A 20,636-nucleotide genomic window follows, 5' to 3' on the forward strand; every position below is an offset into this window, starting at 1 on the left:
ACAGGTGCATGTAGTGTGTGTGTGTGTGTGTGTGTGTGTGTGTGTGTGTGTGTGTGTGTGTGTGTTTGTGGCTTGTGTAGGCATTCATACAGTATGCATTCTTTTACAGGTGCATGTAGTGTGTGTGTGTGTGTGTTTGTGGCTTGTGTAGGCATTCATACAGTATGCATTCTCGTGCAGGTGCGTGCGTGCGTGTGTGTGTGTGTGTGTGTGTGTGTGTGTGTGTGTGTGTGTGTGTGTGTGTGTGTGTGTGTGTGTGTGTGTGTGTGTGTGTGTGTGTGTGTGTGTGTGTGTGTGTGTGTGTGTGTGTGTGTGTGTGTGTGTGTGTGTGTGTGTGTGTGTGTGTGTGTGTGTGTGTGTGTTTTCCCAAGCTTGCACATATTCTTCAGTCTGTGTGGACTCCGTGCCCATATGTGTTCTGCATGTATGTCAGCATGTGTGCACACGCGCATACCCTGACATCTGCCTCTTGACCTTGTGAATGTGTGTATGCATGTACGCACCAGACAGTGGTGCGCCATGCCCCTTACTAAGCAGGTTGAATGGATGAGCATTGGCTGTGATTCTGACACCACACCTCATTATCAAGTAACTCCTGCTGAGACAGGGAGGGAGAGAGAAAGAGGGGGGGAGATGGAGTGGTGGGGATGAGTAGTTGAAGTTATTCATTAACAACCTTTTTATTCCAATCTCTCTCTCTCCCTCTCGAAGACACTGCACAGGAAAAACACTGCAATGTGTTTCCCTCAGGGGGCCACACCACACAGGGTCATCTATTTATCTTTAGACAACTGAGTGCTATTTTTTTATTGGGGGTTGGAGAGTAAGGGGGGGCAGTCGATATTAAAATTATAGTCAACAAACAACAAAACAAGAGAGGCCATCGATTTTGTTATTACCATCTCAGACATAAGATTTGATTTGACCTATCCAAAAACAATACCCCCCTCAGCCTGAAAAGTTGACTTTCTTTTGTTGAAAGTAGTCCCACTGCTATGAATTTATAAAGGCATGACGATGACAGAGTATGTGGTTTCACCTTTAATACGGTTGTTTTATGACTCACAGGGATTAAACATTGTACAAATTAGCCTCATTTTAAAGGTTACCATTGACAAAAAAAAGTCTGGTCTTTATGCCACAATTAGGAGCGATGGTGAAGCAGAATAATGTCATTTGTGGTGTAATACTTTTTATTTCTACATCAACGTAGGAATCCAAAAATTAGGGGCTATTTGCTATTTTTTGCTATAGTGTAAACATGGAGACTTGTTTCGCAATTTATTGTCTTTTTTTCCATTTAGTCATCAGCCTGAATATTAACAATCATTTTTAATGTACCAGAGGTTTTCTATGAGTTAAGCTTATGTATGTACAGTGTCATTCAGGCAACAAAGCATCCAAATATCACCAATAATTGCATATATGCATTTCTAATTTGTCCACCAGATAAACATATTTTCACTGCTCTCGAGTTGCATGGTGACATAGTGTAGTTCATTTGTAATTTTTTTTTTTAGTTATTTATGCTATTTAGATAATGTATCTATTTATTTATCTATCTCATGAACTGAAGTGTGGTTTGTCAAAATACACCATTTGAGTATTTTTTTTATCCAATACATCATCACTCCTATAAATATAGTTGGATGCCCATCATTACAGTGGCTTCTTTTTAACCAACATGTTGGGCCACCAAGCTGTGAACTGAAATAGAATGAATGCCATTGTAACACTAACAGGCAAAAAAGAGGAATGATAACAACTCCAGGGTAGTCATCTGTGTCCAGACAGTACGGATGGCACTATGGTGCCAAAGATTATTATGCACAGAGGGGGAACAGAGGAGAAAGGAAGAGAGGGAGGACATTTGACATATAAGTGACAGAAAGAAAGAGACAAAAACAGAAAAAAGTGAGTGTTCATAAGGAGGAGAATCATAAGAGCCCCAGATCAATGCAGGGCTCTCTGCAGACTGTCCAATTAGGCTAATGAGTGCAGATGGATTAACAACAGCTCGCTTACAGACACGCACATAGTGCACACACTCATACACACACACACACACACATATGCAAAACCTTTAAAAAAAAAAATCCACAAACATATTTATCATATCTTAACCTTTTAGACATTTAGACGATCCAAAACAACTTAGATGCAAATTCAAATGGTGTGTGCTGAGTTGTGTTGACCTGTACAATCACTCCAAGCTGTTCATGTTGCATTTTGCTACATCATGCTGATGCCCCAAGCAGTGTCAGTATTAGTACGTTGACATCATACTAATCCTTGGTTAAAGAACTCCCTTGTTCTCAGGGACCCCATGAGTCCAACACTGAGTGTTATCCTATTCTCAAACCATTTTCCAGCACAGGGTTTGGAAGATAGTCTTGAAGCTCACAGGCAGGATTCACGATGCGGGAGTGAGATAGGAGAGTAGGAAGATGAGAGAAGTGAAAATGGTTGGAAGGGGAGAAAATGAGAGGGCTCAGAGAGCGGAGGTGAAAGCATGGAGAATAGCTACAGAAAGGAGTGAGAATGAGAGAGGGGCAGAAGAGGAAGATGGAAGGACAGGAACACAGAGGAGGGGAGAGGAGATGGTGATATTGGTGTGGAAGGAAAATATGAGTGGAGAGGTAGAACCCTCCTCAGAGACATGGAGAATTACTAGTGATCAGGCTTAGCATGCTTTTTCTCTTCCCTGTTTTTCCTTTGCCACCCTCCTCCGTCACATTTTTTCTCCTCCGCATCCCTCCTCCTGCCCCTTGCTCACTTTCATCTGTCGTCTTTCTCTTCCTCCTCTCAGCCTGTAACCGCTCTTCTCTGCAGCCAGTTTAAAGATACCATAAAGAGACTGTTTAACTCTTTATTTAGTCAGTCTCCAAACATCCTTGCATTTAAATGAATGAAATGTTTTAATGCCTCTTAGTGTATGATGTATGAATGTTTTAGGATTCATCCTCCTCAGTTTGATTGTTGGATAATGAGTTTTAAAAGAGGTTGTTCTGTCTGACTAAGGGTTTGGCTCTAGTTTGGTCTACCACTTTAGTCCTTGACCAATTTTGTACACACATTCATGTCGTACTCAGGAGGATTTATGATATCTTTGGTGATCCACTGATGTTTGATCTAGATTGCTGATTTGTTCATTTACCTGTCAATCAAAAAAGGATTCTGTCTCAGGCAGCTCATCCAATCATCATGCAGAAGCTGAGCGTCCCGGCCAGCCCACTGTCCCATAGACCCCCAGAGATGCTGAGGGTCCGATGGGCGGGACAAAGCCCAGCATTTATCCAGTGTCTAGTTTCGCTGCAGTGAAACAACCCGCTCTACGCTTCCCCATTAAAGTCAGTAGAAGCTGAGCGTCCGACTGTGTAAATCGCTGTGGTGCTGTGGGGATGAATGAGAAGGAAGTTACACCGGTTACCTGTGATAAGGAGCTGATTCTGAACAAAAAATGAAGGCTTTCTAGCGCGTATTTCGTCAATGAAATGTACACACAGCAGTACATATTTCACCCCTTTTTTTTGGTGACATTTTAGTGGAAGCTGAGCTTCCCTTGCAGTCTTAGAGCAATCACCACTGGTGGTTGAAGTAGCAAGTCAATAAAGATGACGGAGAAGTGGTTTATCCAATCATTTGCAAGGATTTTTGTTAAGGCCCAGCCTCCTGAAATCACTGCAGCCTCAAGTGGCCACTCGAGGAACTGCAGATTTTTGCACTTCCCTGCTTCATTTTTCTGTCTTGGAGGTTGCTGCTTGACAAATACCTGCAAAACTGTTAACATTCCAATCAGCCTAAGCTGCGCTCAGATTATCAAATGTTAGCATGCTGCTAAACATTATGCCTGTAAATATCCAAATCCAGTCAAAATGTATAAAGAAAGCACATTTAAAGACAAAAACTGTTTGAAAAGACAAAAGTATAATAAAGGCATCAGCATGTTAGCATTGTCATTGTGAGCATGTTGGCTGTAGACTGTCTTGTTTGCTGGCTGTTTATATACCAGTACAGATGTCTGTCACAGCAGAGCAGATGCAGGTAACTGTTTTCTATTGCAATGGCGAAAATCAGAGGTTTTCCTTTAAGCATTCAAAAATATTGATGATAAGCTTAACTTCATGAAATACCGTTTTACCTCATCATGGAAATCATTCAACTATTGAGTGTACCTGTACAGTACCTAGAAGCAAATGTTTCCAAATACATTTCACACTGTTGGAGAGAATAATACTTATGGCATACTGTCAAGTTCTTCTTCCTTGCCAGTCTTGCAGTACCCAGGTGTCACGACACCGCGTTGCACTGAAAATCACAGCAGTGAAAAGTCCTTTGGTTTTGTTAGTTAGTACTGTTGGCTGCACTGGGTTGAGTCTTGTCTCCAGAGTTTCCCAGAACAAAATAATTTATAAATGGTTCTTCTAAATGCACCAGTCATCTCTTATCTGAGAAGATGAGCTCGGTATGCTCTAACTGTTCTCTAATAAAACTCACATTTTCTATCTTGTCCAACTTGTTTAGCACTGGTTGTTGCTGGTCTGTTATGACATCACTGAATAGACAAGTGATGGATTAAGGACAGAACATCCTAGCTTGTAGTGAACATGTTATTTTCCATTTCGCTTTTAGTAAGGTATAGGGGTAATAGGTACTAGGATGATGACGGCTGTCTTTAGGTCTGTTCTCTCTCTCTCTCTCTCACACACACACACACACACACACACACACACACACACACACACATACAGTGTCATTTTGGTCATTGGCTGGGCGCAGGTGTCAATATGCTTAAGTGCTGTAGTGTTTGAAAGGCAGTGCAAAATCGGAGGTCCTTCAGCGTGTCACCACATGGGCATACACACTCTCATACACACACATGTGCAGACATTTCTCCTCCCGAATCAATGTGCAGATCTTGACACCATTGTATAGGCACTGAAGAGGCACTCAAGGGGAGGTAGGCAATGTGTGGACTGTGTGCATATGTGCGCGGGTATTGTGACATATGCACACACATCCCTCATGGCTCCAACCTCCATCTCTGCAATTTGCTCCTTTTATCGCCATCCAGGGAGCAAATGGTTTCTATAGCGACAGGCGGTAGGAATTTTCCTGAAAAATGTTTTTCTTTTGGTTTTGAGTGAAAGAGAGAATGTGGGTGAGTGTGTGTGTGTGTGTGTGTGTGTGTGTGTGTGTGTGTGTGTGTGTGTGTGTGTGTGTGTGTGTGTGTGTGTGTGTGTGTGTGTGTGTGTGTGTGTGTGTGTGTGTGTGTGTGTGTGTGTGTGTGTGTGTGTGTGTGTGTGTGTGTGTGTGTGTGTGTGTGTGTGTGTGTGTGTGTGTGTGTGTGTGTGTGTGTGTGCACTCAATGCCAATTATAGTCATGACCCTTTTTCTTCATGGGATCAGGATGTTAGGATTTGCACACACTGTACTGTGGTTTTAGACTGATGCTAGATGTCGCACTGCCACTCTGGTGAAACCTCTAGATAGGATGAGGTTGTTCATGAGGATATGTGACATAAGACATCAGCAGATGGACACATACACACACACACACACACATTAAAAGCTCCCAGAGGCATCCACGTCCCCTCTGTATCTGTCTTTCTCTCTAACGTTTCTCACGTTTTTTCCCAGTAAAGTTTGTCAGCTTCAATATTAGGGAGAGTTTGTATCTTAGTCATTGTCCTCTCTATCCGGCGTTCTGCTGAGAGTAAAATGAGGAGCAATAATTAGAGGCCAATCAAAATTAATTTCACCAAGCAAGAACAACACTACAAGCCACTGCAGGTAAAATAAATCCAGATCCCACGGTGCTGCATCTAAAATCATTTAATGTGGATATACACTCAGATACTCAGTGACAGAGCATACAGGAGTCAGTAACAATTTCTGATGGAACTTCAGTAGAAGAGTCATAGCACAAGGGGATTTGCTGAATACATAATAGTAGCCGTATTTCTATTCACATGTTTTTATTTGCATTTTGAAGTATTGCATTAGCTGCACGGAAATGGCATAATTCGATAAAGTTCCTAAACTGCGCAAAAAAAAGTTTTTACGCTCGCCTAAGTTGGTTTATGTCTTTTTGAAAAACAAGTCATGTGATTGATAAATGGGATATGGAAACAATTTTTCCAAGTAAATTCTGAAGTAGCGAACATTTGACTCTGTGTCTTCCCGGATACTCCTATAATGTCTTTGTCTCCAGACAGCATGACACCTGGACAACACCGGCTGACATGAGAGAATAATTAGAAGTTGCCCTATTGAGCCAAATTCCTGGAGACCTCTCTTTATTTTTGTCTCGTAGATGGGTTAGATGGCCAAGGAGAGTTTATTTGGTTTCAGGTTTGCAGCCTCTACTTTTTCTACTCTGTTTACTGGTAGATTACACCCATGTGTAACCTATAGCACCCACTTATGACCAAACTATTTATTTATATTGGCTCCAAACCAGTTGATGAAAACTCAACTAATTGGCATTTCTTTTTTGCGCCATTTCAAAACTTTGATTAAAATTCACTTGACAATTGAATGGAAACACAGCTAATGTGTAAGATTTCAGACAAACTTGAACAGTATGATTTCACACTGATGATGATGCAGACCTTCTTTTCATTGGAGTTGAGGGGTTTTGCGTAGATGAACACAATTTAAACCTCATCAATGTTGCGTTACTTTTATCTTTCCTTCAATTCCAATTGCAGCACCACAACATCTGTTACCTCCAAGTTTGTTGTGGGAACAAAATGTAATCTTTACTTTAAGTATGTTCCTTAAGTAATCAGGTGTGCATATCAAATAAACTAGAATTCTGCTAACACCAGTTATGAAGTGCATGCTGCATAATCTTTTTAGTGTTATAAGGCTTTATCCACATGTGTAGTTTACACATCACTAGCATTGATAAATGGAGTACAGGCACAAGTTTAACCTATCCAGGCTACCTTCATACCTTGAAGAAATCTCGTCTTTGTATTATGGTTGTCTTTTAAGGTCTAAAAAAAATGTAAAATAGAGTGTTAAATAATTTTTTATGAAAGTGTTGTAGGAAGTGATGTTAGCCTTAGGAAGATGTTGCAGATTGAAACATTTCCTTTTAAAAAGGAAAAGAGAAATACATTATTTACTTGGAATCTAACAGTTTGCCAACCCCCCCTTGTACCCTGCAGTGATGTTAACAATACAATTTAATTTTTTTTTTAAGTCTTAGATTTGACTTGCTGAAGTCTTTAGAAACCCCATTTCTGTCAACATTGAGATTGGAAAATACGGGACATTTTCTGGCTCCCCCGGGCCGTTCCAACACCCCCACCACAGTCCTGACATATTTTACAAAAAAGCATGACTTTGACCAACATGGCTCTTGATTAAGTACGGCCTCCTCATCTTTTGGTTGGATACTTCCACAAACTTTTAGCCTGCTGGGCAGACACCACTTCATCTCTCTCACGTTCACCCATCCTTGGAACCTTGAGCTGCTGCCGTTCTTCTTCTTTTTGTTTCATTGCCAGGCACTGTTTGATTGAATGGATTAAAGTTCTCTTCACTAGATGTTACAGTTGATGTTCTTACACTGCCCCCTGCTTTAACAGACACCAGAGAAACCAGACCTATGCACTCTTTACCATATGAGATCTATTTCAGCTTACTTCAGTAGGTCTACACTAAGTTAAGTTTTCTTTTTTCTGTTATAAATAAAGGTCTTTATAGTTTGTTTTCACAGGCATTAAAACATGAATTACATTTATACTTATTTATTGTTACCTCTGTTTATTAGTCCACTTTTCAAATACATGTCATCTGTTGTGTATTCCACCCATCCAAGTTTTCCATGGGAAGTGAATTATCATTTCAGTCCATTGGAGACTGCCGATTGTGGTATAACTTTTTTTGGACATAAAATTATACGAAGATATAAATAAAGCACTTGAACACTTGAAGATGATAAGTTTCTTCTACTTGCTTTTGTACTTTAGGTTTCTTACGTACCCTTTCTTTCTGCGTAAATCAGGGTATAACCTTTAGAAATATGTGTATTTGCTTTCAGGCGTGCGTGTGCTTCCTTGTGTTCCCGTTTTCCTAGAATTGGCTGGGCTCAACACTTACTCATTGAATGTGATGCATATCGTGCCTACATAAGTGTCTTCGTGTGTGTTTAGAACTTTATGAAAACGAGAAATTCACACACACAGACACACGCACACCAAGGCCAGCTGCTTGTGTCACTTTGAATCCGCTTTGTCTTCTAGAGATGGATTGTACGCTGTCAGTCATGTGTACAGTGTGGAATCTCCTGCCAAGGCCTCCACTGGCTCTGTCATAGGCAGATAGGATAAAAACACTCTCTCTCTCTCTCTCTCTCTCTCTCTCTCTCTCTCTCTCTCTCTCTCTCTCTCTCTCTCTCTCTCTCTCTCTCTCTCTCTCTCTCTCTCTCTCTCTCTCTCTCTCTCTCTCTCTCTCTCTCTCTCTCTCTCTCACACACACACACAAGCATACACACAAAACACAGACACTCTGATACACTGCTCTGCATATTATCCTTTGCCAGCCTCCCCATGTTGTGAAATGGCTTTGCCCCAGCCGTGGCCACATTTCCTAGCCAGTCTATATACACAATAACACACACACACATACACACACACACACACACACACATACACACACACACACACACACACACACACCGAGCACTCAGCAGACTCTAAGCCAGGCTCCCTGCCTGCACCGTAACCCTCCTTGATCCTCCATCAGACACACAGGCATACATATACACACTCAGACCTACTCCCCCCTGCTGAGTGGCCGAGTGAAAGCCATCCACTTCTTGCCTGCTGACAGGGAGCAGCAGTCTGTCAAAAAAAACATCAAACCAAGATTGGCTTAAAAGTCTGATCCCCTCAAAAATCCTGCTCTGTCCAGCGCAATGGATGGGGTTCAGGGTAAAGCACTGAGTATCAGTGGGCTGATTGAAAATGGCCTCCGCTGCTGGATCCATCCCAGAGCAACAGCAACTGCTCTTTCTTCTGTGGGACAGTCAGTGCCCTATTAATGTCTGTCTAGCATTTGATTGGTGGATATCAGCAACAAGAAATGGCATTACCATAAAGGCCATGTCATGATTCATAATATAAACAAAAGAAGTAGATGAAGGGCATTGGTGGGATTCATAGGTGACAGGTAGTGTTGCTTTCGTTGACGAAAAAAATGAAATGTCTCTTCATTTTCGTTGACGAAAACTAGACGAAATAACGTTGGCCACTGGAGCTGCGAACAAGTGTGTGTGTGTGTGTGTGTGTGTGTGTGTGTGTGTGTGTGTGTGTGTGTGTGTGTGTGTGTGTGTGTGTGTGTGTGTGTGTGTGTGTGTGTGTGTGTGTGTGTGTGTGTGTGTGTGTGTGTGTGTGTGTGTGTGTGTGTGTGTGTGTGTGTGTGTGTGTGTGTGTGTGTGTGTGTGTGTGTGTGTGTGTGTGTGTCTGGTCTGTGTGTGTGTGTCTGGTCTGTGTGTGTGTCTGTCTGTCTGTCTGTGTTTGTGAGAGTGTAAAGTGTGTTTTTAGTTCCTACCTGACTGACTCACTCTATAAGTGCACTAAACTGCCCCTTGTTGGCCAAATACTTTCACTAGTTTTGTATTTCACAGAGCAAATAACACTGAACTGAATTTAGCATCAATATGACTTTGAATAACTTATTCTAGACCTGTACATGCTGTAAACTAAAGACATCTGCATGGGTGCATGCATTACTAAAAAGAGACTAATATACAATTTTCTTTGACTAAAACTAGAATAAAATGCTCAGACTTTTAGTCGACTAAAACTAGACTAGACTAAAAGTAAAACAGGCCGCCAAAAACAACACTAGTGACAGGTGCTGCAGTTGCTCAGCATAAGCAGCAGAACTAAAACTTAAAACACTCTTCTGGCTGCTGCTGCCGCCGCTGCTGGTGGTTGGCCATTAGATTCAGTTGGTCAAATCCAGTAGCTGTGTTTCCCTCTCTCACAAACACTCACACACACTCTTCACCCTGCCAAGTAAGGTTTGGTTGTTTCAGTTTAGTTTTAAAGAGCTTTAGAGCAAGCTTCTCTGCTTGTTTATTTCAGTTTCAGTTTGTTTACCTAATTTGAAATTTCATTATTGAATTGGTACTTTGTGACTGATGATTGATGAGATGAGAAAACAAGTTGGACTTGAATAGAGCACCGTAAAAAGTTTTGCTGATTCACAGCAGTCCATACTGTCTATTGGAATACACAACCTTGTTGTACATTTTGTTTTCTTTATCAGGTTGCATTCACCCTGGAGAATGGCTCTGTGAGACTATACTGCACAACAACGCTTTAAGATAAATGCTATCGTGCTGATATTTAGAAGATATTGTTTACTGTGTTAACCATCTTAGTTTAGCATATAAGCATGTTTTCATTTGCTAATTAGTACTTAACACAAAGTGCAGTGGATGCTGATTGGAATGGCATTCATGTTACTGACCAAAAACATTATCGACTCTATCTTACTCCCAGCGCAAAGTGCCACAGAGTGCAGCGCAACAGTCATTGGTAGTATTAGACCGACTCAGTTGTGGCTTTCCCAGCGCCCATATTGGGTAAGCACCCAATGTACTTGCACCCGTTTGTTCGTCTGGTCAGGTACAGTGTTATCGCATTGTTATCATGAGGCAGCAGAAAGTGATTACATCATCAACCAACAAAGACCTGGTCTAAAGTCAAAGGTGCAGTGTTTTCCTGCTATTTACAGTGCACATTAGTCATATTTAAATCAGTGACTCATGGACTATAGTTATATCCACAGTCCCGTAATTAATCCACAGATCAGTTATAAAAAAATATACATTCGCAACATTGATTAATAGTGGAAAGGGGAAATACATTGTTAATGAGTAAAATAACATATTTACTCATAAAATATGAGTAAAACACATAAATGTGGACGGAGCAGAGCTGCTGTCTACTGCTGCAATGCTATGCGCATTAATACACGAGGAACAGTAATTTCTAGGGATGCTCGATATTGGCTTTTCCGCCGATATCCGATATTCCGATATTGTCCAACCCTCAATTTCCGATACCGATATCACCTGATACCGATATATGCAGCCTTTTTACACCAAAATTCATCACATATCACCTATTATGGAATTAACACAATATGCCTAATTTTATTGTGATGCCCCACTGGATGCATACATAAATGCAACACGGCTTTTCAAATGTAAACACAGTCTGTACAAAATAAGTTATTGAAAAAAGTGCCATTCATTTATTTGTTTGTGTTTTTAGAGAGAATATTTTGCCTCAAACAACACTACAGACAACATCACAACAAGGAAGATGCATAGCTTCAGTCCAGAGTGGTAAACAAACTTAGTTTTCTTTTCCCAGACTGAGTAACTTGACAAATAATACAATCAATAAATCAGCAGTCAAGCTCAACATGCTAACCTGTATTGGATCTAATGGATACAGCACCAGAAATTAGCTTCTCGACGTGACGGTAAACAACGCTGTACAGTTCGGGTAAACACTGGTCTGAGAAATACTTGTGACTGGGAGTTATACAGACATAACGGGGCTCGAGAAACTACATAAGTTTGATGAATCCGGCATCCTGAACGATAGAAAAAGTTTGTTTCTCGGTGTCGGCTGTTGCTTCTTTTCATCACTTTGCTGCACAGATGTAGGGTTTAACTCCGCATGATTCTTCTTGAGCTGGGTGATCAAATGTGATGTATTAAAGGAAGACGCCTTGTTTCCTCCTCTCATAACTAACGCCTTGCAGTCATTGCAAAGCGCACATTTACTGTTAGGAGGTGACACTTGGAAATACTTCCAAACCACGGACATCTCATGCACCGGGCGAGCTGAAGCTTGTTAGCCACGGTTAGCAACCTACGAGTGAGCGTGTTGTTGTTGTTATACGTCATCAAGCAAGCGCCTGTAAACGGCCCGTGTTGCATTTAGGTACACTCGGAAATGCTGAAGCCTACGGCCCGTGTTGCATTCAGGTACACTCGGAAATGCTGAAGCCCACAGAACTAACATCGGTTGTAAAAACCCGATACCGATAATTCCAGATATTACATTTTTAACTCAATATCGGCCGATAATATCGGTGGGCCGATATTATCGGACATCCCTAGTAATTTCATTAATTTTTTCAGAAGCTAAAAGTTTTGTTCTGTTTCGTCTGTCAAGTTTATAACTATAGTCTTTAGTTTTGCGGCTTAAAGGTATCACAATGTTTGCTGCAGAGACTTTACTGTGCGTTTACAATCACTGAAAGCAGCCTCTGATCATTAAGTAAATCACTAAAAAAACACTCTTGCATCTCTACAATACAAAGCAACAGCGAACAAGGGGGGTGAAAATCACTCATTCAGTCGGGTGGCAGGTGGATGGATGATGCTTGTTACACACACAAACACAGACGCACAGTCCTTCCCCTCCTCCCCAGTTAAATAGGTTATTGGAGCATTTGCTCATATTCAGTCAAATGGAGTTGTTGATTGAAAGAGGACTGTTAGTCGCTGGAGGAGCTGCAGCATCTCGAACAAGCGGAAAAAAAACGCTCACTTCTCCAATTTCCGAAACCCGCTGTTTAAATAGCAACGCACCCGCGGCAGGCACACCTGGCATTTAAAATGTTTCATTTTCATTCATGTTATGCCCAAAGTTAGTAATCATCCTCTGGCCTCAATGAATGTGTATATCAAAATTCCATCCATCCAATAGTTGTTGCGAAATTTCGTAACAAAAAAAACAAAAGTGCTGTCACTGCGATAGCGTCCCAGCGGTGCAAGATACAGACATGAGATATTGTAGGTGTGTAGTTGAGATCAAAATGAAGGCTGAGGTTTGAAAATGGGTGTGATCTGAGAGGGGTGGGAAATAGAAAAGGGACCTGAGCCTCCCCCACTTTACACCCCTGGTCGGATTTGGTGTGATCCCATCTGTCAATCTGATTTGATAACTCTCCCTCCTTTTCAGTGAATTTACTAGCTTATCATTAAAAGTCCAACATCACAACAGTACAGATGTCTTGACGGCTCATTTAAAGACAACATTTCTGAATGCGGCTGTGTCGCGTCTCTTTGGATCTTTGGCTTGAGTGTTTTGATAACATCACAGTATTTCCATAGCACCTCAACCTGCTTTATAAATCTCACTTTTTATAATATGGGACCTTTAAAAATCGTGTTTTCAACTTTACTAATCTGTCACAGACACACACACACACACACACACACACACACACACACACACACACACACACACACACACACACACACCTCAGTAAATGTCAGAAACCCCAGGATTCATCCTAAATGTCTGTTAGAAGCAGGGCGCTGTAGTATGTAGAACAAGTCATTGTCCATGAAACACTGCCCAGACAATATTTCCATCTGTCTCCCCTTCTCTTCTCCATCTGTGTGCGATTAAGGCAATTATGCTGCCTCTTCACAACACCCAGCAACCAGCACTAAAAAAAGCTGGGAAAATAAAATGAATGAAAGGAAAAATTATAGAGATAAAGATAGACGATTGGTGAAAAGCTTTCTAGAAGAAGGTGGCAAAAGTCGATGAGCCTATTCAGCATTCTGACCAGCTGGAGCCAGAGCATGTGGACAAGCTGTAATTGCACTAACATACAGTACATCAGTACAACAGCCACTAACTGGTTTCACTGACTGATAATTATTTACCTATATACGTGATGGTCCCAAGATAAAAAAAATGTATTCTTTATTGTGTAAAATGAAAAAAGTAAAGAGGAGAAATACTGAGCTGAACTGACCTAACCCAGGTTCAGTTGATATCGCAAAAAATTAGCTGGACAAATCTTTTTTTCTTTTTGTTAATGAACTGAGGTTAGGCAAAGATTAAAGAAAATGAAGAGAGAAGCAGAGCTGTTGTGATCCTCTCGTCCTGCAATACGCAGTCCATCCATATTAGTACCGATCACTAGCTGCAGCAAGGCTTTCTCCCTATCTCTCTCTCTCTCTCTCTCTCCTTCCCTCCTTGTTTACCACGTAGAGGTTGATTTATGTTGGATGCACTTGGCAGTGTTGGGTGGCGTGGGCGAGATATAGCAGCTGAAGGGGAGAGAGAGGGGAGGCGAGCAGGAGGGAGAAGAAGGGGAAGGGAAATAAGTCAGGCCAAGTCAGAATGATGTATCAGGGAAGGGAAGGATGAGCAGAGAGGAGAAACAAGAGACTGGGGATGAGAATAGTTAGTAAAAAATGAGAGATTACAGGAAGGAGGATGCAGAGGGAGGTTAGGTGAGGAGACAGAGAGAGGTGTTGGACTGGCCTCAAGTGTCTCACTCTGAATTGTATCTTTAATGATAAGTCTTCATGTCAGAACACAAGGTCTTACTCTGCAGTCCCTCTGCCTCGGTCCTTCCTGTTGTGTTTCGTTCTCATCCCTTTAATTACATTTACATTTCCGTCCCGTCCCTGACAACCATGTTCAGAATAGGTTAGGTCGGAGCTGATTATATCATGTAGAACTTTAATGATTCCTTGGGGAAAGCAGAGTCATTGCAGCTACACCTCACCAAAGCAAATGGGGGGTTTGTTGACATACACAGCTGGCAATTCAATCAGTCGTATAGAGGCGAATGTCATGAATGAAAATGTGAAGCTTATGGGCTGCTTTGTTCATAGCATGTTTAAAAGGAGCCGCAAAACATGCAATATCTATGAAACAAATATATATGTCGGACTATGTGCATTATGAAACATGTTTTAGGTAATTACAAGGATTCATTTTATTTTTAAAAATATACACTTGTAAATAACCAAGGCCGATTTCAAGAGAGTGACACGAGCAGGGCTCAGGAACATTTATACAAAGCACATTAAGTCACACGTGAGACAAGTATAAGTTGGGGATATTGCATGCTAATATGCTGATGTGTGGTAGGTATAATGTTTATTGTGTTTAATTTAGCATGTTAGCATTGTTTAGCGTATCAGGAATGACATTGATTTTTCAGGGATTTCTTCATAATACATACAAGTTTAGACTAGCTTGCAATTCATCCTGAGTGTAATATGTGCATCAAATATAACTAAAAACCACAAATGTGAACTTGTGATGGTGCCAGAGGAAAAAAGTCAAGGGATCACCAAAGTCATTAGTATAGATCATCTGGGACCTATAAAAGTCTGTACTGAATTCTGTTCCAATCCATATTGAAGGTAATTTAATGGATAGATGGCGAAACTTTGACTTTCTGGCTGACTCAGAGGAAAAGTTCTGTACAAAATATCAGGGCAATCTATTCAGTAGTTTTTGAGATGCCTAAAAAATAAATGGTAGGGAATCACCAAAGTTGGTAGAATTCATCCTCTGGGAAACATAATTGTCCAACAGTTAAAGGACCAAAATGTGTATTAAAAACCGAACACTCGGGCACAATACTCTTTTGGTATAAGGCTTTTATGGCATTAAAATGGTCTTCTCTCTCTCTCTCTCTCTCTCTCTCTCTCTCTCTCTCTCTCTCTCTCTATCTCTCCCTCTCTCCCCCTCTCCCCCTTCCTACAGCCGGTCAGTTGAGCCAGTCAGCTCACTTCTCCCTCCAGCTGCCCTACACTGTGCTGGGCCTCGGTCGCAGCGCCAACTTCCTGGACCACCTTTTCGTTGGCATCCCCCGGCAGCCTGGAGAGACGGTAAGGAATTATGAGAAGGTTATAAGGCCTTGACACTTCACAGCACTCCTATAGGAAAGGCTTCAGGCTGTACAGAACATTTGAGGGAGAGGCGTTTATAAAGGTGTGTCCGAGACCTACAGCAGTAAAGAAAAGGAAGCAATATTTAAAAAAAAAAAAAAAAAACTCTAAAATAAATCTAAATTAAAAGTATCTTAAAACAGGCATAATACGCCTCTCATGCCCTATCAAGCAGGACCAGACTGGGACTCATTTTCATGAATTTCATGCCTTAAACCAGCCCACTTTAGTTCACAACCTTTTATACTGGAGATATATAATAATAGCTTTACTATATACTGTAAGTCCTCTATAGTGCACAGCCTTGTCATTCAAAGTGTATTTTCCGAGAACATCATCATTTCCATTTCTCTACAAATGAGTGTGGCTTAAAGTAACACTGCATAGGCTTTTCTCCAATCTTGTGGTAAAATTGTATATTGCATTCAAACGTGCTCTCTAGCACCTCGCTTTTTAAAACATGCCTTGCAAGCTGGTTGCACTACGGAAGGCGCTTTGTGCCAAGAAGCTATGACATGTCATCCAGTACTACAGAGGTACGTTGTACTGTGGCCCCCAACCGAAAATTTTAGGAGCGCAGCCAGAAATTTGAGGGGCACACGGGGGAAATCAATAATAGATGCAGAAATTACAATGTGCTGTGTCACATTTTTATCGTGCTCTTTTGAAGATGCAACATAGAAGGTAAACCGACGGCACCATCACTGTCATTATAGTACAATATTAAAAGATATACCATACATTCAAAATAAGGGGTGTGACAAGACGATACACAATATTAAGTCCACGAGAGGCGACAATATTTTAACACTATTTTGAAATGTCAGTATTTTCTTTACAGGGGGGTTGATTTGAGAAGAGAGCTGTGGTGGTGCTGCAGGTGTCTTTGCATAGTAACTGCCGCGGTGTAGCCTACGGTACTCACGGCAGTTTTGGTTTAGTAAATTTCTGCTGTCACGGGAGCTGCCGACAGACGGCAGAGACCGTCTGTTTACAGCTTGTCACATACGGGGGCTTCGGGTCCTCCGGGGCCGACACTTGCTATAACTTGTAGCCTGATGTTAAAGAAGCAGCGGGAGCTCACGTGTTACATGTTTGTGTTACGGTGCTGACGGCACTATCTTCTTACACTGACTAACCAACTAACTGGTGTGGAGATCCAGTTATTTAACCTCTATTGAGGGCGTTGGCCGATGATGTCACTGGAACCCTTTGTGCTCCAAGTGCCAACGACAGTCGTTGGTGGGAAGTTGGTTTCGACTTTGTTCGTGCTCTACTGGGTTACAATGACAGTCGTTGGGGTTACAGGAGGCTTTTGTGAACTGTTGTTCTTTGATATTAGATTGTTGAATCTCCTGGGAAGGGGATATGATCTTGCATTTTGAACAAAAGTGCACTGCAGACTTACATATCAGCTGGGGCAGTGACAAGTGCGTCTCGCTGAGCTCCTTCTGCAGTCTTCCAGAGTCACGCTGGCTCTGAGTGGAACCTCGTACTGGTAGCATGTAGCGTTTTATGTCCCTTTCAGCCGTTCATAGTTTTTCATAGACAAGAAGGACATGGAAGCCTCCATAGAGCTTATCCGTCCTATGGAAATACAGATAAGACATTTTTCGCTCAGGAGGATAAGTCAGATTGTTGCCAGAGGTTATAGTACACCAATGAGGACTTTTAAATGAATGTTGAATTATTTTACCCCTATTCGAGTTAGAATGGCCCTATGTTAGGCAGCTCAGACAGTAGATCTCTTGTGATTATTTAGGGAAAATCAAATCCCTCTCGCCCATGGAAATCATGTAGAGTGCAAGCAATGTCAGACTCAACTGTTTCTTATACCAGAGAATATAACACAGTAGCCTTCAGGAACACTGCATTGACACATTTTACAGCCTTTGACTTTCTTTGTGGTTGAAAGTTATACATAGAACTGAGTATTACAATACTTGAAGTCTTGGCGCATAGATGTGCCAAACGCGATGAAGAAAGTTCACAAACAGTGCATAAAAATAGTTTTGTTTAAAGCCCTGACAAAGACCTACACTATACTTTCATAGCCATGATATGGACTAATCCATGGCCAGCACAGTGTAGCACTTTGAACATTTAAAGCAAGGAGCAAAATAGTTGTTTTTGTCCTTCAGCTCAGGCTTTATTTCCCAATGAGCAGGATGTTTTTTTTTCTTCTGAGGATTTCGAGACTGCTTTGAAGGGTATTTTTTGAAGATTCAGAAGAGGGATTTCCCTCCATGTATTTTCTTATTAATCTAGATATGCTGACCAGAAACAGAATCGTCTCCCTAATCTTGCAAAAAACACGCCATGCTTGGTGTAAGTTTTATATTCTTATTAAAGCAATTGTTGATGCAACAAAATATGTAATAACTGGTGTTTATATCAATCGCCAAGTGCCAGTTGGTAAGTCTTTAAAAACACTCTTTTAATAAACTCCGTGTTCACTAACTACGTTGTCGGTGCTTCGGTTAATGTGTCAGGACTCTTCTCATGCTACTGCAGAGCTTTGGTGTTATTTGGAGCAGTATTAATGGTTAAAAAATAAGTTTTAATGCGTCCAACTCGCTGCCCCGATCTTATCTGTGTTAGCCGCGGCAGGCTGTTAGCGTATCTCCGGAAAATCTACGTTAATCGTTCATACACAGAAAAAATTGTCTCGATGGCTTATTTGATGACTGAATTTGCCTAAAAAGACCCTGGGATGATTTTACACCGGAATTTCACTTTAAGTCTTCAATAATGTTTGCAAATGGGGAGAATAAGAGTTTAGATACAGTAATAATATAATATATTGGCTTTAGGTAACAAAAACAATTAAGACCTGCACAATACAATCAGTTCCTTCTCACTGATTTTCTGCCTGAAGTTTTTAATTCGGCTGTGTGTTTATGGATCCTGTTAATTCTCTTAAGCACAGAAAATCGTTTTTATTTTTTTGGAACTGAATAATGCTCAGTGAGGAACAAGTTGAGTATTTTCACAAGTACTCAAACCAATGTTTTGATAGCAGTCACGTTTTAAGAGGCATATCTTTCAGCCCCCATCATTAGAAAGTGATAAGTACCCATAAATATTATGGCGTACTGAGGCACTAGAAGCAGGATTGGGCAGTAAAGTGGTGGTGAGAAAAAGCTCTTTTCCTTGCTCCATCTAGTGATTAAAGAGAAGGAGAGAGGTTGATTTGGCAGTTTCTTTATGCTAGATAGATCCCACGTCTCACGTATAATGTATGGGGTGATTGATCACCCAGGGGATTGACATAGGTGCAGTGACCTCCCCACTTCAATAGAAATATCAAAACGCCCCGTCTTTACTTAGAGATTCACACATCTGTATTAAAAGTCTTTGAGTAGAGCATGTACTGTACCGATGACTCTCGGGTGCAGCCCATGTGCCTCCTGTCATACTATGAGCCATCGTTATATTGATATAGTAAATAATTGATTGGGTTTGTGTTTTGAATCTATTCATCAGCCACATTTCTACTCTACTTCAAATGACAGCGCTCTTCAGTACTGCTTTCTCTCTATCTCTTCAATCATCTCTGTCTCTGTTGTCTCTCCTTCTCACGTTAAACTTGCCACACTGTAAATTAGGCACAACAGGGCCCTTTTTTTCCCCTCCCGTGTGGTACCAAGATCTCCGTCAAGCAGCTGATTAGAATTGTAGATGGGTCGGTCCGTGACTCAGAAGCTGGAGTGCACAGAGAACACTCATCTCAAACTAGCTGCTTTGTTGTCCCCTTTCCGCACACTCCTTTTCCTATTCCAAGTAACATAATCTTTTTTTCCCCTCCTCCTCGCCTATTCCTTCTGCAAACTGAATTAATGAATGCCAAAAGATGCAGCCTATTATGCTGAGTGTTTTTTTTTTACCCAGAGGGATTAGGGAGTGGAGTAACTCCATCAAATCTACCTGTAATGAGGAGGAGAAGCTTTTGAAAGCTCTTTAGAAAAGAGGAGAAACCCTGACCGCCTCACCACCCTGCTCAATGGGCAGGTTTGGATCTTTCTGGTAGTCAACTCACTTCATATATTGCTCTGTCATTTTAGTTTTCTTTCTCTCAGTCTTTATATCTGTCCGGCTCCCATTCTCTCACCACCTCCCATGCTGTGGTCTTTACATTTTTCTCCTCCACAATGAGTGTTTCTGCCTGCTGTTTCGCAGGAGAGGTTTTTGTAAAAATCAACTTGGATATCTTCCATCTTCTGTCCAATCACCCTTCTCTTTTATTCACCCCCTCCCAGTCTGTCTCTGCAAGTCTCTCCCTTCCTCCTGTTCACTTATCTTCCACCCAGGGGATTCCCTTTGCTGCTCAAAGTGGTTTACTTCACTAATCAGTCCCCTACTTGTCACTCTCACTCTGTCTCCCTCACCCTCCATCTCTGTATCTGTTTCCCTCGCTCTCTCATAGTGTGCCAGTTTCCCTGGCTTTGAACCAGAGTGTCTCTCTTTCTCTCTGAAGACTTGGGAACACTTTTCTCTTCCAAACAGCCAGATCGGATCTGCTCCAGGCAGCAGTAGTGGAGGCTGACTCGTCTCCAGCTCTGCTCCCCCGCACGTTACCGTACCGACGGCAGTGCTTTCCAAGAGCTAAGCGACACTGGCTGGCGGCGAGAATGTGCTTGTTATGTAAAAAGCAATGTCGTTGTTGCACGCTTATTCAAAATAGCTGCCAGATGCGGTTCCTCTCAATTGATGAAGAACAATTGAGAGCCACAATTAAAGAGCAGTGGCACTTCCAGATACTGCCAAGTGTAGAGCCGGAAATTCCTTGTAGCTACAAGCATGACTGCAGCTTTTAAATCATTAATATGATGCTTAATCCCCAGTTTATATTGCTGAACCTTTAACCCCTAATGAGCCA

The 20,636-nt window shown here is 41.5% G+C and overlaps 1 protein-coding gene across 1 annotated transcript in view; it reads left to right on the top strand.

The window, feature by feature from the left end:
* Positions 1 to 20,636, top strand: part of itfg1 (integrin alpha FG-GAP repeat containing 1) — a 189,529-nt gene that overhangs the window by 159,815 nt on the left and 9,078 nt on the right. Inside the window, exon 15 of the mRNA XM_083917363.1 lies at positions 15,573 to 15,697. Coding sequence (XP_083773489.1) covers positions 15,573 to 15,697 — 125 coding nt within the window. The remainder of the gene's footprint in view (positions 1 to 15,572; positions 15,698 to 20,636) is intronic.

This window comes from Echiichthys vipera (genome assembly GCF_963691815.1).
Source record: "Echiichthys vipera genome assembly, chromosome: 1".
NCBI lineage: Eukaryota > Metazoa > Chordata > Actinopteri > Perciformes > Trachinidae > Echiichthys > Echiichthys vipera.